The sequence below is a fragment of the Sus scrofa genome, chromosome 1 (genome assembly GCF_000003025.6).
Source record: "Sus scrofa isolate TJ Tabasco breed Duroc chromosome 1, Sscrofa11.1, whole genome shotgun sequence".
In the NCBI taxonomy this organism is placed as follows: Eukaryota; Metazoa; Chordata; class Mammalia; order Artiodactyla; family Suidae; genus Sus; species Sus scrofa.
The window spans coordinates 158,978,693-158,998,917 of NC_010443.5; the positions used below are offsets into that span (position 1 = coordinate 158,978,693).

General features: G+C 39.5%; 1 protein-coding gene across 1 annotated transcript in view; it reads right to left on the reverse strand.

Moving 5' to 3' along the window:
• The window catches only part of ZCCHC2 (zinc finger CCHC-type containing 2), a 57,328-nt gene that overhangs the window by 13,877 nt on the left and 23,226 nt on the right, over positions 1-20,225 (reverse strand). Inside the window, exons 5-10 of the mRNA XM_021099630.1 lie at positions 12,801-12,913; positions 9,774-9,868; positions 6,847-6,930; positions 4,698-4,755; positions 2,328-2,463; positions 346-410 (exon numbers count right to left, since the gene is read on the reverse strand). Of these exons, the coding sequence (XP_020955289.1) occupies positions 346-410; positions 2,328-2,463; positions 4,698-4,755; positions 6,847-6,930; positions 9,774-9,868; positions 12,801-12,913 (551 nt within the window). The remainder of the gene's footprint in view (positions 1-345; positions 411-2,327; positions 2,464-4,697; positions 4,756-6,846; positions 6,931-9,773; positions 9,869-12,800; positions 12,914-20,225) is intronic.

Genomic DNA, 20,225 nt, shown 5'->3' on the forward strand with positions numbered 1-20,225 from the left:
TATAAAGTTCTCTAGAGAGCACATTAAGCACAGTATTAACAAAATTACCTCCAAAGTTTTTTTCATAATTAAAAAAAGTTTTGTGAGGTATAATATAAATGTAAAATTTACCCTTTAGGGCACAGGACTATGAATTTTGCCCCCCCAATTGAATATAATATTTGACAATGGCTTTTTATTACCTGCACATGTTAATTACTTAGAAATAAAAAAAAGCCCAAAATTAAGATATAAAGAAAACTAAGGGAAAAATACTATTTAGTACTACATAAACTAGACATGCCCATAATCAACGTTGCCTTTTCTTAACAATTTCTACCATTAGAAACATTAAATTGAACCTACTTTTCTATTTGTGGCTTTCCTTTCTTCTTATTTATTGAAGATAAGCTTCGTTTTTCAGTTGAATGCTAGTGGAAAGAATAAAAAGAAACCAGATTAAAGCAAAACTACATTCATGTAGACATACTCTTATTCTGATATCAAACATTAAAATAATGCATTCCCAGTTGTACATTCTAATAAATTTTTATTTCCAACCTTTTGAAGTTATTACCTACCTTATCCACTAAAATCTGCATAGTCTCTGACAAATAATGTTAATCATGAGAAAAATGTCTATTTGGCATTTTGCTTTTAAAATGGACATTTGTTTTGTTTTGTTTTTTAGGGCTGCCCTTGCAGCTAACAGAAGTTCCCAGGCTAGGTGTTGAATCAGAACTGCAGTGGCCGGCCTATACCACAGCCACAGCAATGCCAGATCTGAGCCACACCTGTGACCTATACCACAGATCATGGCAACACCATATACTTAACCAGGGATCAAACCTGCATCCTCATGGATACTAGTCAGGTTTGTAAGCTACTAAGACACAACGGGACTCCACGCATCTTTTTTTTTTTAAATCACAAAATAAAACACAATCAAATAACTGGTATCTGCTACAGGTTTACTAGTACTCTCTCTTTTTTTTTTTTTTTTTGTCTTTTGTCTTTTTTGTTGTTGTTGTTGTTGCTATTTCTTGGGCCGCTCCCGCGGCATATGGAGGTTCCCAGGCTAGGGGTCTAATCGGAGCTGTAGCCACCGGCCTACGCCAGAGCCACAGCAACGCGGGATCCGAGCCGCGTCTGCAACCTACACCACAGCTCACGGCAACGCCGGATCGTTAACCCACTGAGCAAGGGCAGGGACCGAACCCGCAACCTCATGGTTCCTAGTCGGATTTGTTAACCACTGCGCCACGACGGGAACTCCTTACTAGTACTCTCTTAAAGTTCAGGTTAGTAAAGCTGCAACACACTATTGCGTCAACTCTAAGAAGGAAGAGAGTAAAAGTATAATCAATTGGACCTGAAAATAGGCCATTAAATAAGCCTAAGATAACACACGATGTCTGAAGATCTGCTTTAATGCTTTATTTCATAAAAGCACATCCCAGTATATGTTACTACCATAACATATACTGATCTGAGTATAGAGCAGGAATAAAAACCTGAGTGGAGATTTTTGGATCTGCGTAGAGAGCAGGAATAAAAATCTATTTCCTAGAGAGAAGGTGGTTTTCACTATAGCTGCATCAATATGCATCCCCCTTTATCTGTGGTACCATGTATCCTAAACACACTTGAGAGGATTCTGCTCTCTCATTACATCAGCTCCTAAGAAAGAAGCATTTCCTAATTAATTACATTCAGGAGTGTTGGTAAATTGGCCCAACTACTCATGAGAGATAATTTCAAAATTCACATCACCAACAGCAAGACAGTGATTGAAATGTGAATACTTCTTTCAAAAGCAAAAAATTTGGCATTAACAATATATCCCTGTTAGATTAAATAGTTTAAGCATTGCATTAAAATACACTAATTTTCTGAACATTAAATGTAATCTAAATTTCTCAGGTCTCAGCAGAGCTTAGATTACATATACCAATTAAGGGTTTTTTTTCTTTTGCTTTTTAGGGCCACACCCACGGCTTATGGAAGTTCCCAGGCTAGGGGTTAATTTAGAGCTACAGCTGCTGGCCTACACCACAGCCACAGCAATGCATGATCCGAGCCACATCTGCGACCTACACCACAGCTCACAGCAATGCCACTGAGCAAGGCCAGGGATTGAACCCTCATCCTCATGAATCCTAGTCAGGTTCATTAACTGCTGAGCCATGAAGGGAATGCCCCAATTAAGTTTAAAGTCTAATGCTTATATTCTTTCATTTCTTCTTACCAGATACACTAGCTGACATAACAACAATTACAAAATTTGACTCTCATGGATCAACAATACCTGAAGAGTATGGCACAAAGACAAAGCTAAGCCCCAATACCTGGTCAGCTAAGGCCACACAGTGCTCCGGGTGCTGAACAGTAGTGCAGGTTTGCTTCCTCCAATCCACAATTCCATTCTGCTCAGAATACTGCAAGGTGAGACCGTCCAATGGAGAACAACTTGTACCAATAGTGCTATCAAAAGAAGAGTTCATGCAAGTATGAAACTCTGTCCTCAATAATCTAACCTACTAATCATGTAACAAAGAATCTACAATAGCCTTTCTTTAGTATATTATTTTTTAATAAAATGCCTAGTAATAGCTCTAAACAAAAAGAAAGTATACTGCAAGAATAAACCAGTACACAGCTCTCTTAACTGTTTAATAATTAGTACCTAATTCTAAGTAGGTGGATAACAAAGGCACATTCCGTCTTTAGAGTTGCCTTGCACAGCTCACAGCTGGGGTACAACCCCCGTCTTGAGACAATCGCTAGGTACTGTGCACATCTCTAAGGCAAGTGAAGGGGGGATCATGTGACTGAAAACTGAAAGAGAGAGACAACAGAAACAGACTCAAGGAGAACCCAGAGAATGAAGTAACTGGACATGGACCCTAAAGTAACAGTGCTTAATGTTAGCCAAGGACTATGACAGAATTTTGGGAAAACAGCAGAAAATACAAAAAAGAACCAAAGTGAAATTAAGAACTCTGTGGATGGAAACAAATTAAAAAAAAAAAAATCAATGAAGAAGAAATTTGGCCCAAAGAAAATAGATTGGAGCACTGAGAGAAAAAAAAATATGAAAAACACCAAGAAAGTTTGAGAGAACACGTGGGACATGATGAAAAGTCTAACCTGTAAGCACTCGTGTCTCAGAAGAGAGAACAAGAGAAGCAAGCAGAAACAATATGTCAAGAGAAAATGGCTTGGGCTTCTCTAAAACCAAATGCTATCAAGCTTCAGACTCAAGAGGCAGAACTCATTCAAAAAAAGCTACAAACATAGCAGGAAAACTACTGAAGACCAGACAATGATAAAATCTCAAAAACACAGCAGAGTTTAGAAAAAGCACACTAACTTTGAAAGTATAACAATAAGACTGAAACAATGGATACCAGCTGTCTTGAGTTCCCTAGAAAAGCAGAATCTGGGATGACACAGTTGATCTGGGAGGTGATTTCAGAACAAGGAAGCAAGGAGTGGGGACAGTGAAACAGAAGAGAGGAAAAGCAGCATGAGGGTCCTTTACTGAGGCTGCTGCTACCAGCAACAGAGGCTCAGACTGGCTGGGTCCCCAGAATCACCTCCCCAAAGAGCAGGAAGCTGGAGCTACCCACCAGTCAAGGGCTGACCCCTGGGGCAAATGAACCTGTACATCTGAACTGTGCTGGTTCAAGGGCTAAAGCAGGCCCCACAGAATCAGCAAGGTCTCAAGGCAGAAGGTGGACATTCTGAGGCACATTTCTGCAGAGGGACAGTTGCAATGAGAGAGGAGTCAGGAGTAAATCATTTTGTGTGATTCGCAGCAGAAATCAAACTGGGCTGGGAGGACAGGAAGTGAAGGACCAAAGGCACTAGACCAGCAGACAATGAACCCAAAGCTTCAAAGCACCAACAAAAAAATGCAGCCTACATGCCTATGTCCTTTAAGTAAAAGTATCTTTCAAAGATGAAGCCAAAATCAACATTTTTTCCAGATAAAGACAAAATGAATTCACTACAAACAGATACGACAACAGGAAATACTCAAAAACGTTCTTCAGTTAGGAGTTCCCATCGTGGCTCAGTGGTTAGTGAACCCAACTAGCATCCGTGAGGACTTGGGTTCAATCCCTGGCCCTGCCCAGTGGGTTAAGGATCTGGCATTGCCATGGGCTGTGGTGTAAGCCAGCAGCTGTATCTCTGACTGGACCCCAAGCCTGGTAACTTCCATATGCCATGGGTGCGGCCCTAAAACAAACAAACAAACAAACAAAAATGTTCTTCAGTTAGAAGGAAGCTTAGATATACAAGAGGGAATGAAAAACAATGGCAAAATGTAAATGATTAATGAAAAAAGGTTTCATAAGGTTTAAAAGGGAGAATTAAGATACATGACACCTGCAGTTTATAAGTCAGGAGGAGATAAGTTACAGAACAAGCACAATTAATATCAGACCTTCTTAAGTCAAAGATGTAGACCATAACTCTAAGTAGCCACTAGAAGAATCAAAAAACAATGTACACTTAACTGTCAAAGCTAAAAGAAGAGAAAAACAGAACCAAAAAAACCACCTAAAAGCAAGACGAGAGAGGGAAACACAGAAAAGGTGGCACAAGGTACAATATAAAATGGCAGAATTATAGCCAAATATATCAGTAAGAAAATGTGATGCTGATTTAAAAATGCAAAGACATTCACGTTTTTGGAACTAGATACCTACTTCGCGATGGGACTTTTCCCAGGATGTTTCTTGTGGATTACGGTGTGCTGTAACACATCTAGAGTGGAGGAAAAATAATTTATTATACCAAAATGCCAAATGCTTCTGCAAAATCCAAAAGGAAGACACAACTTATTTATGCGTCCAAAATGGTGTCAACAGACCATGCAGGACACTTACTTCTAAGCATTTTTCACAGAAATTTCCTTAAAGAAGCAAATTTTCAAAGACACAATTAAGTGACTGAATTTCCTTAAATAACTTCTCAAAAACTGACTTTGTCCAAAATTATGAAAGTTGACTATGAGCATGCCACTGCAAAGCCACAACATTCAATTTCAGGCTCTTTTTTAACCACTAAAAAAATGAAGTGTCACAAGTATCAAAAAACCACACATTAATAAAACCAACACCCCTGTACCCACCTCCCAGATATCTCTATTTTTGCCTCTTTTTATTAAGAAACGAAATATTCCAGAAACAACTGAAGGTCTTCCTCCATTCCTTTCAACTCCCTGCCTCTACAGAGGCTAACCAATTGAAATAACCTAGTACATGTTTTTATTTTAACTACCCATGTGTGTGTATTCACAAACACAGTGGTGCTGCTACATGTCTGAGTATACTATAAGTACCCTTTATTTTATTGCCACCTAGCACGAATGCACCACAGCCTATTCATAACTGTAACAGCATCCAGGTGCTTACTATTACTACACACAAGCTGCTGAGAGAACCCAAGTCCCTGTCCCCAGAGCACATGGACAATAGCGACAGACGCAGACCTGCTGGGTAGCAACACCAATCACCTCCAATTCACAACACAGTGTCAAGTTTCTGTGCAGAGTATTTGTACCAATTCAGACTCCCATCTGCAGTGGATGAGAGTTCCCATTACTTTATATCCTTGGTAATGTCAGACTTGGAAATGTGTGAAATAATCTCTCATTGTTAATCTGCATTTTCCAGACTATACATGAGGCCGAACCATTGGAGTTTCTTCTACGAATTGCCAATCTTTATCTTTCCCCATATTGCTAGCCAGACTAATTTTCTCACTGCTTTTTAGGCAATTCTTTCTATAGCCTGGATGTAGTCTTTAGCTGTAAATACCATGAAAATGTCTTCTGTCTGGTTTATTGTTACATGCTAAGTGCTATTTTATTTTCTTTTATTTTGCTTTTTAGGACTGCACCTGCAGCTTATGGAAGTTCCCAGGCTAGGGATTGAATCAGAGCTACAACGCCAGATCCTTAACCCACTGATCGAGGCCAGGGATCAAGAACCTGCATCCTCATGGCTACCAGTCAGGTTCATAACGTGCTGAACCACAATGGGGACTTCTAAACTCAATAATTTAGATTAGAAAGATTTCCACTAGGATTAAGGATCTGGTGTTGCCATGAGCTGTGGTGTAGGTTGTAGACACGGCTCGGATCCCACACTGCTGTGGATGTGGTGTAGGCCAGCGGCTACAGTTCCTATTCAACCCCTAGCCTGGGAACCTCCCTATACCACAGTGCAGCCCTAAAAAGACCAAAAAAAAAAAAGAAAGATTTCCACTATCATCATGCCCCAGATTATTAACATTTAAATTTTACATTTTATGTTATACATACTTTGTTATTTACTTGAATCTTTTGTGCACAATGGAAGTAGGGATCTAATATTTTTTGACTGGAAAGCCAGCCAACACCATTTATCAAATAGTCTATTCTTTCCCCACTTATCTGTAATGCCACCTATCACATTCCAAGTTCCCATACGTCTGTTTCTTGGTTCCTTAATCTGTTCCAACGGTCTGTTTGCCCATGCCTGTGACAATATCAGGCAGAAGGACTTGGACCCCAGTGAGTCGATATTTACCTTCTTCTTTTGTTTTGTGTGTGTGTGTGTGTGTGTGTGTGTCTTTTTAGGGCTACACTCGAGGCAAATGGAAATTCCCAGGCTAGGGGTCAAATCGGAGCTATAGCTGCCAGCCTACGCCACAGCTACAGCAATGCAGAGTCCAAGCTGTGCCTGCAACCTACACCACAGCTCACAGCAATGTTGGATCCTTAACCCACCGAGGGAGGCCAGGGATCGAACCTGCATCCTCATGGATACTAGTTGGATTCCTTAACCACTGAGACACAACGGGAACTCCTACCTTCTTCTTGACTTGAAGCTTCTGAGCTGTCTTCTTTTAAATGTTCTAATATCTTAGAAGTCTTCAGAGAGGACTGTAAGTTATCTGTGGAAAGCATTAAATGCCAAATTTAGGGAAAATTATAATAGAGGTAAACAAATAAAATGATTACTTTTCTCCCAAGGAAGGGGCAATGGAGACTTCTCGGCAAAAAGAACATTTCTAGCAGTTGGGACCTTGAAGCAAGCAAGGTAATGGAGCACAAGACCCCAGACCGGGGATGAGGCCCTGAACCATGGAGGTGGCGCTCCTTGTAAAAGCCAGAGGACTGGAGCAAGGTGCTTCCCAGCTGCCAGCCTGTGTGTGCTCCCATCAAAATGAGACGGACTAGATGAGTGCTTCTCAAACATCAGTACTGTGTAGGGTTTTGAAAATGTCTAATTCTCATGGCCCACTCTTTCTATGGGAAATAGTAACATGGCAATGTCAGATTGCTACCAAGACTCCCAGAATCTCCTCTCCATTCCTTTTCTGCTACAGGCCAGTGACCAGCAATTCGAGGGCCAACACTGACTCACAGAACACAATGGGATGCACTGGATGACTCCCACATTAAAATACAGACCACCTGGCTTCCAGAGGTCAACAGTTTAAGTCTTTCAGGGTTTAACATTTTCTCAGATGTCAGGACATGGAATGCTGCTCCTACTCCTGGGAGAAAAGGTAGAGCTGTCATTTTCTTAAAAGAGTAAGTGGAAATTAACTCTGCCCACAATGTGTTCTTCGGTGAAACGACTTGGATATGCTGATTATATTTTCCACAATCTTAAAACATATCCTTTAACACATTATTTTGGCTTCACAACATTTTGATATCTTAACATCTACCAGCCTCTTTGGCACTACCCATTTAATTTAGACACTGCCAAACTCTCCAGACAAGTTTTCTGTGATTTGTGTACTACTCACTTGGGCATGTTTTCCTAAGAAGCCAGCTAAAACCTGAATTAAAAGCTTAACTTTGTGCTTCAACGCCTTTTTAAAAGAATTAAATAGATGCTATTTATAGACAGTCATTAAAAACCACTCCTGGTTCAAGCAGAAAGGACTGATTGTAAAATCTATTCAGCTCTAGAATGATGAGGATTCTTTTTTTAAAAAAGTTATTGCCACTACTCAGACATAAATTTAACATGGAGTTGTTCATCTTGTCTTAGTCAACTAGTCATGAACAATCACTAATTCTAGTTGCTACCTGTTTAAAATGTTTAAGGCATAGACACATAAACACAAATGATTAGAAAAACTAAAAGTTACATGTTACAATAATTATCCAGTTATACTATTTTTGTTGTTTTCTGCTTTTTATGGCCACACCTGCAGCATATGGAAGTCCCCAGGCTAGGGGTCAAATTGGAGCTATAGCTGCTGGCTTACACCACAGCCACAGCAACACAGGATCAGAGCCACATCTGCAACCTACACCCAAGGCTCACTGTAATGCTGGATCCTTAATCAACTGAGTGAGGCCAGGGATTGAACCCTCATCTTCATGGATACTAGTTGGGTTCATTACCACTGAGCCACAATGGGAACTCCCAATCATACTATCTTTTGACTTCTTTTTTTCCTCTCACTCCATATTGAGGAAATATGCATTATTTATGTATAGAAAAATACGGCTTTGTGGAAAGCAGAAGATTTTTTTTTTTCTTTATTGGCTGCCCCACAGTATATGGAATTGCCAGGCCAAGGATCAGATCCAAGCCACAGTTGTGAACTACACTGAAGCCACAGCAATGCTGGACCCTTAACCAACTGCGCTGGGCTGGGGATTGAATTTGCATCCTAATGCTTCAGAGACAGGTGGATCCCATTGTGCCACAGTGGGAATTCCAACAGAGAATTTACAAAATAAAAAAACACATAGCCACTTGCCATAGAGGCTGTGCTTAAAGTTAGCAGAAATTCTTCAAAAGCACACATCAATGTTACTGGCAAGATATTTAGCTAAAAAAAAAAAAAGAGGCAGTCAAGATAGATGTGTAAAAATGCAAGACAGACTGTAATGAATGCTGAAACCTGAGGGCAAAACCAAACCACAGGAACATAAAATAAAACTGGTGAATCCTTAAGAGGTGATATTTTGGTTGAATCCTGAAACAGGTATGATTTTTAACATACTGTAGCAAAGGAGAGGGTGCAGAATGAGCCAAGACCCTGGGACAGGAGGTGGCAGGGTGTGCTGAGTGGCTGTCAAGCCTGTGAACAGTGGGAGCCTGAGAGGGGGGAGGCTCAAAGGGCTCATGGCAAGGCTTGAATTTCACAAAAGTTGTTTAAAGTTCTGAATAGAGGATTAACCAATTAATCCGCAAGATAATCCTGGGATAAGTTATAGTACAGTAAGAGACTAGAATCTGAGAGAAGTGCGACTCTGCACAGCCTAGGCATCATAAGAAAAAAAAAGGCCTAACAATGGGATTGGTGAGCAGAGGTAAAAAGGGAGATATCCTCTGTCTGGCGTGCCTTGGCATTTGAACGAGTGACTACAAAGATGAAAAGAGAAAAGGCTAAGGCCAGAGGCTGGGAGGTCACTGTGAGTGGGGGCAGAGGGTAAGAGGTCATCCATTGTGCAAGCAGCATTGAAGCATCTCCACAACCTGTAAGCCAAGTCTGTCAAGTAACTTGAGGATCCAGGGTGCCCATGAGTTTGAGATACCTGGCCCTTGCCTTGGAATCAATCTGTTTTTGTGACATTAGCTTTTATAAGTTATTTTCCTTAAAACTGCAGTGAATAATTCATTATAAAGTACAAATGTTTTTAAATTGTATGCTGCTATTCCTTGACTTTAACTAAAATGACAACCCCATACAAGATGTCCTGGCAATGTGAGAAATCCAAGGAAGAAAAATGCCAGATATCTACAGAGGAGCAGAGGGACACTTACTGAGGTTGTGTAGAGGGTCTGATGATATGGACTGAAAAAAGCTGTGTACTTTCTGATTCTGTAGAAAAGCTTGTGATGAAGTTGAAAATAGCTGCCTGCATATAAAAAGAAAAGAGACTTGTTAATTTTCTGTAATATAAATCCACAAGATACTCAGTTTAGATTGTAAAAAATTCAAGTGACAGTTTAATTCAGGTATAAAAAAATTGTTTTCCTCAGGAAAAGAATATTTTCTAGTGTATTTCCAGGAGGAAGTGAATAAACGTTTCAACTAATTTTTAAGAATTTAATAAACAGGCTTTTTTTAGTTTGTTTGTTGTTGTTTTTGTTTTTCATTTTTGGCCACACTCAAAGCATGTGGAAGTTCTCAGGCCCGAGACTGAACCTATACCACAGCAGTGACAAGAGCCACAGCAGCAACAATGCAGATCCTTAATCCACTGAGCCACAAGAGAACTCCAAAACAGGCTTATTTTTAATTTTATATAATCTAATGGATAAGGTTTCAATTCTGGCAAAAAATGTATTATTCAGCCCTATGCCCACGTAGTCCAATGGTCGCCTTTCTGCTCAGAAAAACAACTTCAATTTCTATATACTTCTTCGCCAAGTGTTACTTTTCATCATTTGGCTGCACCACAAAGGAATTTTACACACTGACCTTAAGAGGCTGGGAAGGTTGGAGGAGTTCCTGTTGTGGCTCAGTGGCTTAAGAATCCGACTAGAATCCATGAGGATGCAGGTTTGATCCCAGGCCTCACTCAGTGGGTTAAGGATCCAGTGTTGCCATGAGCTGCAGTGTAGGCTGCAGATACGGCTCGGATCTGATGTTACTGTGGCTGTGGTGTAGGCCGGCAGCTGTAGCTCCTATTCAATCCCTAGCCTGGGAACTTCCATATGGATATGGCCTTAAAAAAAAAAAAAAAAAAAAAGGAAAGAAAGAAAATAAAAGAGGTTGGGAAGTTCAGGATGCTAGGAGTCCTGGAAACTAGGGAATGCAGAGGTCGGATTAGTTACTAGTATCGCCACAGCCTAAGGCATGAGTGGCTGAGATTCACCTCAGGAAGTATCACACCATGATTCTGAGCCGTTTTCTTTTAAAAACAGCTTTCCTCATAGTTTATTAATGTAATTAATAGATTCCAAGTGGAAGTTTTCCCATAAAAAGGGGTATAGCTATGGGCCAGTGGAAAGTTTACTCAAGATCTGAATACAAACTCAACTGTTTAAAAGCTGAATCATCCTACACAAATAAGTAATCTGGCCTTTCAGCTCCGATTTCCTCCTAGGGAATACTAACATCCTTCAAGGTTATAACACTCCAACTGTCACCTTGCTCAATACACAAATGTCCTTTCATTACTTTTGAACATTTTAAATGCTTATTTACAAAATTTAATTCTTAATTTCTTCCCAAGGTTTTGGACCTATCATTAAGATTCATTATAAAATCAAATACTATACCAAGAGATGACCCTTACGGACTAAAGTTGCCTTATACATCAGACCAAGTTGCTTCCTGCTACTCAAATGTATAAGTAAATATTCAATAGAAGACAAAGGGGGAGAATGAAAAAATGGAAGAGAAACTGAGATACAGAGTAAGGAGCTAATCTAAATTTCCAGGTCTGAACACATTACCTAAGGCTAGGGATTAAAATCCAAAGGCACCTATTTACAAACCAGTTATATTATATATTTACAAATATTTATATTTACAAACCAATTTGTCAAAAGTATAACCAGGCACACCTTCAATTCAAGGGTTGAGTCCCGAGGAACAACCTAGATATCATACACAACTCCAAGTATCAAGTGCGTAAATGTATAGGAGAGCCACACCTGAGATAAAGGCACGGGCCTGGGAATCAGCATAGACTCGTGTCAAGGTTCATTAATGCACATCCACAAGATGGCAATTCCACCTAACTGGAACAGAATGACCATAAACTACCTAATCAGTTAAACAAGGAAAACAGGATTATATTCTGACATGACAAAAATCATCCAATACCATATTTTCATTTTCCTAGTTTATAGTGTACCTGGAAGTAAATGTAGTAAGTATGTCCTATACCAGGCGAGGTATAGGACGTACTACCCAGACCTCTGCTTCTTTTCACAAGGAGCAAACATCCATCCACCCCACCTCTCCACAGCCCTACACCATCCTGAGAACACTCAGGGGGCCCTCAGCTGGGAGCAGGAGGGTCACACATTAAATGATACTCACCTCTGCCCTTGCCCCCTCCACCTCAGCAAGTCTGCCTCCCAAATTGAGCCATCTTAGCTTCAGAAGGCAGATTAAGTCCCACTTAGGCCTTGACTCTAAGCCACATATGCACCAACACTGCTTTTACTTACTTTACTTATTAATAACGGCAAGTTTCCAGTGAAACAGCATTTGTCTCCTTGGCCATTATTATTTATCTCTCCTAAAGAGGAGCCCTCAGAGAGGAGTGAGTGCAACAATGACCAAAACCAACACTGCAAATATCTAGAATCACCTCAAAGCCACTAACCTGACAGTTGACAGTCTCCTGTCAGCTTGGTCCTTTCTGCTTAATCACCTGATTCCCCATGAGGCCTGTTCTCCCACTGTGACCTGGTCTCCCGTGGGGCTCATTGTTCACGTGACCCCAAAAGGGCTGTTTCTTCCACTTTCCCACCTGTTAGCCTAATCTTCCTACTTGACAATATAAAACCAAAACTATTTCCAAAGTTGAGCTCCTGGACAAGGGCCTCTTTCAGTAAATATTTTATGGTGGAAATAAGAGGTTTCACTGACTATTCGCATCTTTTAAAAGCAATTATTTATGATAAGTGAGTTGTTGAAGAGTACAGCACTCCAAGACATTAGTTCTGGGTCTCTTACTAGCCTAGACCTAAATAACACAAGGCTGAACGAGTCCATTCTGAAAAGCACTCCAGAGAAAGCATCTCTGGCCTCCCCTAAGACTCCATTCTCTGTTTGGGATGCCCAGGACCAGCCTTGATGCTGCTGGGATTCATGAGGTAAGCTGTTACCTCAGGATCGGCTCCAGGTCAGGGTGCCGCCGTTCTTCCCTCTTCAGTGAACCCTGGTTCAGGGCTCTTAAGATGGTCTTGTCAAAAGTCTCCGAGGACAATTCCTTTGGAAGCTAGGAAAGAAAAACCCGCATGGTCAACATTAGGTTGAGTTTCTCACTTACTGGCAAATACGTTACAAGCCAGAGGCATGAAAGAAAGATAAACATCTCCTGCTCAGAAATCATCTCAAAGCAGTTCCTCCTCTAACTGGCCAACAAAGGGCCCAAGCTCAAAGCGGCTCAGTCCCTTGCTAGGCCTGCTGGCCCCTTAGGCCCCCCAGCACTCACCCTGCCCGGGTGCACCCGCATCCCCCTCCCACTCCAAATGCCACTTTCCACTCCAAGATGCCCACATGTCCTCGAGTCCTCAAGTTAAATGGAATGCTCAAGGTCCTCGAGTTAAATGGAACATTTTGGAGAGCACAGGTAGTATTATTTTTATCCTCAAATTGTATTTTGACAAGTGTGATCTCTGCCTTTGTGTTATTGCTCTTGTGCCTCCTGTTTCACATATGAACCCCAAGCAACATCAGACTGCCAATGCTCCACACCAAATAAAGACCTGGGTGTGCACCCCCTACATCTTACATAAAAATACTAACTGAAGTTTTAGTAATGTTTTCCTCAATGAGATGGAGGTGGCCTCAGAGCCATGTATAAGAAATCACCAAAAAATTTAAAAAAAAAAAAATCACTTGGCCAAGAAAAATTTTTATTTAATTGATTTTTATTAACTAGGTTACTTCTCAAAATTCCTAATAAATTGACTCCTTACAAAACAATTTTCCAAGGCAGCAAGAGAAAAGCAAAATGTTTCCTATAAGGGAACCCCCATAAGGTTATCAGCTGATTTCTCTACAGAAACTCTACAGGCCAGGAGGGAATGGCAAGAGATATTTAAAGTGCTAAAAGGAAAAAATACACAACCCAAAATACTCTATCCAGCAAGAATATCATTTAAAATAGAAGGGAAAATAAAAATTTCTTCCAACAAACAAAAGCTAAAAAAATACAGCAATACAAAACCCAGGCTAAAAGAAATATTGAAAGAGCTTCTCTAAACCAAAAAGAAAAGAAAAAAAAAAAAAAAAAGAGGAAGAACTAGGATTGAGGAAACCACAATCAGAGAGCAGTCACTCAAATAAGCCAGCATACAGATTTAATCATGAACAGGTTTAAAAGAAAATAAAATTAAAAAGAAAAAAGAGATATCAAAATCATAAAATGTGGGCAAGGGAAATAAGGAAATAAATAGACTCTTTTAAATTTTTTTTCTTTTTCTTTTTCTCTTAATTTTAGTATGGTAATGAAGTGTTTGAACCCACAGGACTATCAGGCTAAAACACACAAGGGGTTAACATACTTAAAAAACAGGGCAACCACAAATCAAAACCAAACATTACATTCACGAAAAATGAAAAGAAAAAAAACACCCAAGCAGGAAATAACTGGAGGCCATCCAAGCAAAAAAAGAAAGGAAGAATGGAGAACCATAGAATCAACTGGAAAACGAGGTTTTAAAATGGCAATAAATAATCATCTATCAATTATCACCTTAAATGTCAATGGACTGAATGCCCCAATCAAAAGACACAGAGTGGCTGAGTGGATAAAAAAGCAAAAACCTTCAATCTGCTGCCTACAAGAAACTCACCTTAGGACAAAGGACACATATAGATTGAAAGTGAGGGGATGGGAAAAAATATTTCATGCCAATAGACATGACAGGAAAGCAGGAGTTGCAATACTCATACCAGACAAGATAGACTTTAAAACAAAAGACATAAAGACAAAGAAGGACACTATTTAATGGTTAAAGGAGCCATTCGAGAAAAAGATATTCCTATTGTCAACATATAGGCCCCAAATACAGGAGCTCCCAGATACATACTGGGAGCTCCTGTCTATTATGTCTATTAATAGACATAAAGGGAGAAATTGATGGGAATACAATCATAGTAGGAGACTTTAATACCCCACTCACATCAATGGACAGATCCTCTAGACAGAAAACCAATAAAGCAACAGAGATCCTAAAGGAAACAATAGAAAAGTTAGACTTCATTGATGTCTTCAGGACACTACATCCAAAAAAATCAGAATACACATTCTTCTCAAGTGCACATGGAACATTCTCAAAAATCAACCACATATTGGGGCACAAAGCTAACATCAACAAATTTAGGAGCATAGAAATTATTTCAATTATCTTCTCTGACCACAATGGCATGAAACTAGAAATCAACCACAGGAAAAGAAATGAGAAAAAACCTACTACATGGAGACTAAACAACATGCTACTAAAAAACCAATGGGTCAATGAGGAAATCAAGAAGGAAATTAAAAACTACCTTGAGACAAATGATAATGAAGACAGCCTCTCAAAATATATGGGATGCCGCAAAAGCAGTGCTCGAGGGAAATTCATAGCAATACAGGCCTTCCTCAAAAAAGAAGAAAGATTTCAAATTGACAACTTAACCCTCCACCTAAACGAATTAGAAAAAGAAGAACAAAAAAGACCTAAAGTCAGCAGAAGGAAGGAAATAAAGATCAAAGAGGAAATCAATAAAACAGATTCGAAAAACAATAGAGAAAATTAATAAAACCAAGAGCTGGTTCTCTGAAAAGGTAAACAAAATTGACAAACCCCTGGTTAGACTCACTAAGAAGAGGATAGAAAGAACCCAAATAACCAAAATTATAAATGAAAAAGGAGAAATCACAACGGATACTGCAGAAATACAAAAAACCATAAGAGAATACTATGAACAACTACATGCCAACAAATTTGACAATCTGGAAGAAATGGACAGTTTTCTAGAATCTTACAGCCTGCTAAAACTGAATCAAGAAGAAAGAGACCAACTGAACAGACCGATCACTAGAAATGAAAGAAATGAAATTGAATATGTCATAAAAACACTCTCTACAAATAAAAGCCCAGGACCAGATGGCATCACAGGTGAATTCTACCGAACATACAAAGAGGATCTGGTGCCCATCCTCCTTAAACTGTTTCCAAAGGTTGAAGAAGGAAAACTCCCAAAGACATTTTATTCTATGATACCACCATCACCCTAATTCCCAAACCAGACAAAGATAACACCAAAAAAGAAAATTAAACCATAGGCCAATATCTTTGATGAATATAGACGCAAAAATTCCCAACAAAATTTTAGCCAACCGTATCCAACAACATATCAAAAAGATCATACACCATGACCAGATAGGGTTCGTCCCAGGTTCACAAGGATGGTTCAGCATATGCAAATCAATCAACGTCACACACCACGTTAACAAAAGAAAAGTCAAAAACCATATGACCATCTCAATAGATGCAGAAAAAGCATGTGACAAAGTCCAACATCCATTCATGATCAAGACTCTCGCCAAAGAGGGTATAGAGGGAACATTCCTGAACATAACCAAAGCCATTTATGATAAACCCACAGCAAATATAATACTCAGTGGAGAAAAACTGAGAGCCTTCTCACTCAAATCTGGAACAAGACAGGGATGCCCACTCTCACCACTGCTATTCGACATAGTTTTGGAAGTCCTTAGCCAGAGCAATTAGACAAACAAAAGAAATACAGGCATCCAAATAGGAAGAGAAGAGATGAAACTGTCACTGTATGCAGACGACATGATACTATACATAGAAAACCCTAAGGATTCAACCCAAAACTACTTGAACTAATTAATAAATTCAGCAAAGTAGCAGGATATAGGATTAACATTCAGAAATCAGTCACATTTCTGTATACCAACAATGAAATATTAGGAAAGGAATACAGAAATACAATACCTTTTAAAATTGCACCTCACAAAATCAAATACCTCGGAATACGCCTGACCAAGGAGGTAAAGGACTTATATGCAGAGAACTAGAAAACATTAATCAAAGAAGTTAAAGAAGATGTGAAGAAATGGAAAGATATTCCATGTTCATGGATTGGAAAAATCAACATTGTAAAAATGGCCATGCTACCCAAAGCAATCTACAGAGTCAATGCAATCCCTATCCAATTACCCAGGACAGTTTCCACAGAACTAGAACAAACAATCCAAACATTTATATGGAACCACAAAAGACCCAGAATTGCCAAAGCAATCCTGAGAAACAAAAACCAGGCAGGGGGCATAACTCTCCCAGACTTCAAGCAATACTACAAAGCCACAGTCATCAAAACAGTGTGGTACTGGTATCAAAACAGACAGAAAGACCAATGGAACAGAACAGAGAACCCAGAAATAAACCCTGACACCTACGGTCAATTAAACTTTGACAAAGGAGGCAAGAGCATAAAATGGGAAAAAGAAAGTCTGTTCAGCAAGCATTGCTGGGAAACCTGGACAGCTGCATGCAAAGCAATGAAATTAGAACACACCCTCACGCCATGCACAAAAATAAACTCAAAATGGCTGAAAGACTTAAATATAACACAAGACACCATCAAACTCCTCAAAGAGAACATAGGCAAAACACTCTCTGACATCAACTTCATGAATATTTCCTCAGGTCAGGCTCCCAAGGCAACAGAAATAAGACCAAAAATAAACCAATGGGACCTCATCAAACTGAAAAGCTTTTGCACAGCAAAGGAAACCAAAAAGAAAACAGACAACTTACAGAATGGGAGAAAATAGTTTCAAATGATGCAATGGACAAGGGCTTAATCTCTAGGATATACAAGCAACTTATACAACTCAACAGCAAAAAAGCCAACCACCCAAGAGAAAAATGGGCAAAAGACCTAAATAGACTGTTCTCCAAGGAAGATATACAGATGGCCAGCAAACACATGAAAAAATGCTCAACATCCCTGGTTATAAGAGAAATGCAAATCAAAACTACCATGAGATACCACCTCACACCAGTCAGAATGGCCATCATTCATAAGTCCACAAATAACAAGTGCTGGAGGGGCTGTGGAGAAAAGGGAACCCTCCTCCACTGTTGATGGGAATGTAAGCTGGTACAGCCACTATGGAGAACAGTTTCGAGATACCTTAGAAATCTATATATAGAACTTCCATATGACCCTGCAATCCCGCTCTTGGGCATATATCCAGACAAAACTTTCCTTAAAAAAGACACATGCACAATAGCCAAGACATGGAAACAACCCAAATGTCCATCGACAGACGGATTAGGAAGATGTAGTATATATACACAATGGAATACTACTCAGCCATGAAAAAGAACAACATAATGCCATTTGCAGCAACATGGATGGAACTAGAGACTCATACTGAGTGAAATAAGTCAGAAAGACAGACAAATACCATATGATATCACTTGTAACTGGAATCCAATATACAGTGCAAATGAACCTTTCCACAGAAAAAAAATCATGGACTTGGAGAGCAGACCTGTGGTTGCTCAGGGGGGAGAGGGAGGGTTCGGGAGCATGGGGTTATTGGATGCAAACTATTGCTCTTGGAATGGATTTACAATGAGATCCTGCTGTGTAGCATTGAGAACAATGTCTAGATACTTAATAGCACAACAGAACAAAGAGAGAAAAAAAAAGGTATACATGTAAGTGTAACTTGGTCCCCATGCTGTACAGCAGAAAAAAATAAATTAAAAAAAACACAAAAAAACAATTTTTCAAGTCTTTCAGGGATTCAAAGTTTTCCTTTTGACTTTAGATAACTAGTCTTTGCAATGTATGTATGTATGCATGCATGTACGTATGTATGTATGTATTTGCTTTTTAGGGCCGCACCTGCAGCATATGTAAGTTCCCAGGATAGGGGCTGAATTGGAACTGTAGCTGCTGGCCTATACCATAGACACAGCAACTTGAGATCCCAGTCGAGTCTTCAACCTACACCACAGTTCATGGCAATGACGGATCCTTAACTCACTGAGCAAGGCCAGGGATTGAACCCACATCCTCATGGATACTAGTTCCACTGAGCCACAACGGGAAATTACTAGTCTTTGCAATTACCCCTTGAATTGAAGGCACTTTCACTAAAATTAAGAGTAGAACCGTTAACATATTATCTATGGCACCACAGGCATATAACAACCTATACGAATGTGTCAGTATGCATAAAAAGTTTTCATTGCAGAACCCAAAGTAAGTATCCTTCTGGCAAATAAGCACTTTGAGTCAAAAATTGAGAAGTGGAAAATTTAACAAATGTAGAATAAAGTATTATTATTTTAGGCACAGTGAGACCATGGAATCAAGATGTTTTAACAGAACGAAGCTCTTCTTGGTTCTTTTATTAACACAGTAAGGTTAAACGCTCTGCTGGCATTCCATACACTATGTAAAATCATGTCCAACGACCACTAACAGGAAGAAACAAGTTCTCTATCTACATATTTTCTGAACAAAGACTATCTATTCAATATTCACACTTTGATGTTACTTTAATATAGATTTAGGATGCAAGGTGTATATCATATTATACACTTTAAACTCGATTTCTCCTGAATATATCTGTACACAGCCCAAACCAACTTCAATGGAGAAGTCTACTTCAACTACCAAATGATGGCTCTTCTAACACACACAATTTCACCTGGTCAGTGACAGGGCAGTGTGGGTATATAGCCATCGGTATTTACAAACTGATTTATTTTCAAGTAGTTTTTATCTTAAATTTCCAGGGACTATTCCCAGTCCTAGAGGAAGGCGTATTAACTCAAAATTCAGCTTTAAATCACATCTCTTCTCTTCCAGTCACTGGAACTTTCTCACCTGGCTGGTCTTTGTTCCAGCACACTCAGCCTTAGCACAAGCCAGCATGCTGGAAGACATTTATACTGCATTACAAGCTTTTTTCAAAAAACACTGAGACCTAAGGGACAACCATCTACAAAGCCTCATTAAAATTTTATATTTGTAACTCTTCGAATTAATCCATTTGTTCATTCAGTCAACAAAGAGTCACTCTCCAACCCTGTCCTAAGTACTGTTTCAGGTACTATGGATCTAGCAGTGAAGAGGAAACAAAAAACCCTACCTCCAAGAAGCTTCCCTTCTGGCAAGGTGAAACAGCGGACAGGTGCCAGATGTAGCACCTGTCTACGCAGCAGCAAGAGAGGGGGCTGGGGTGTGGAGGACAGAGGCTGCCATTTAGATGGAAAAAAGGGATCTGAAAGCCCTGACCTCACTCTCTCTTGCATGTTACAGCAAACCCTAAATGTAGTTAAACAGCCTCCACAAAAGTTTAAGATTGTTAGTATGTACAGGATGTCAAGTGGATGGTTTTTACTCTTTTGTAGATGATTTTAAAAGGAAGGTAAACAGGAAAAAAAAAATATTTGGTAAACTTGAAAGAATATTTTAAAATAGGAAATTCATTTCTAGAAGTATATTATGTTGCCAATTATTTCATGTAACTTGGTAAGGCA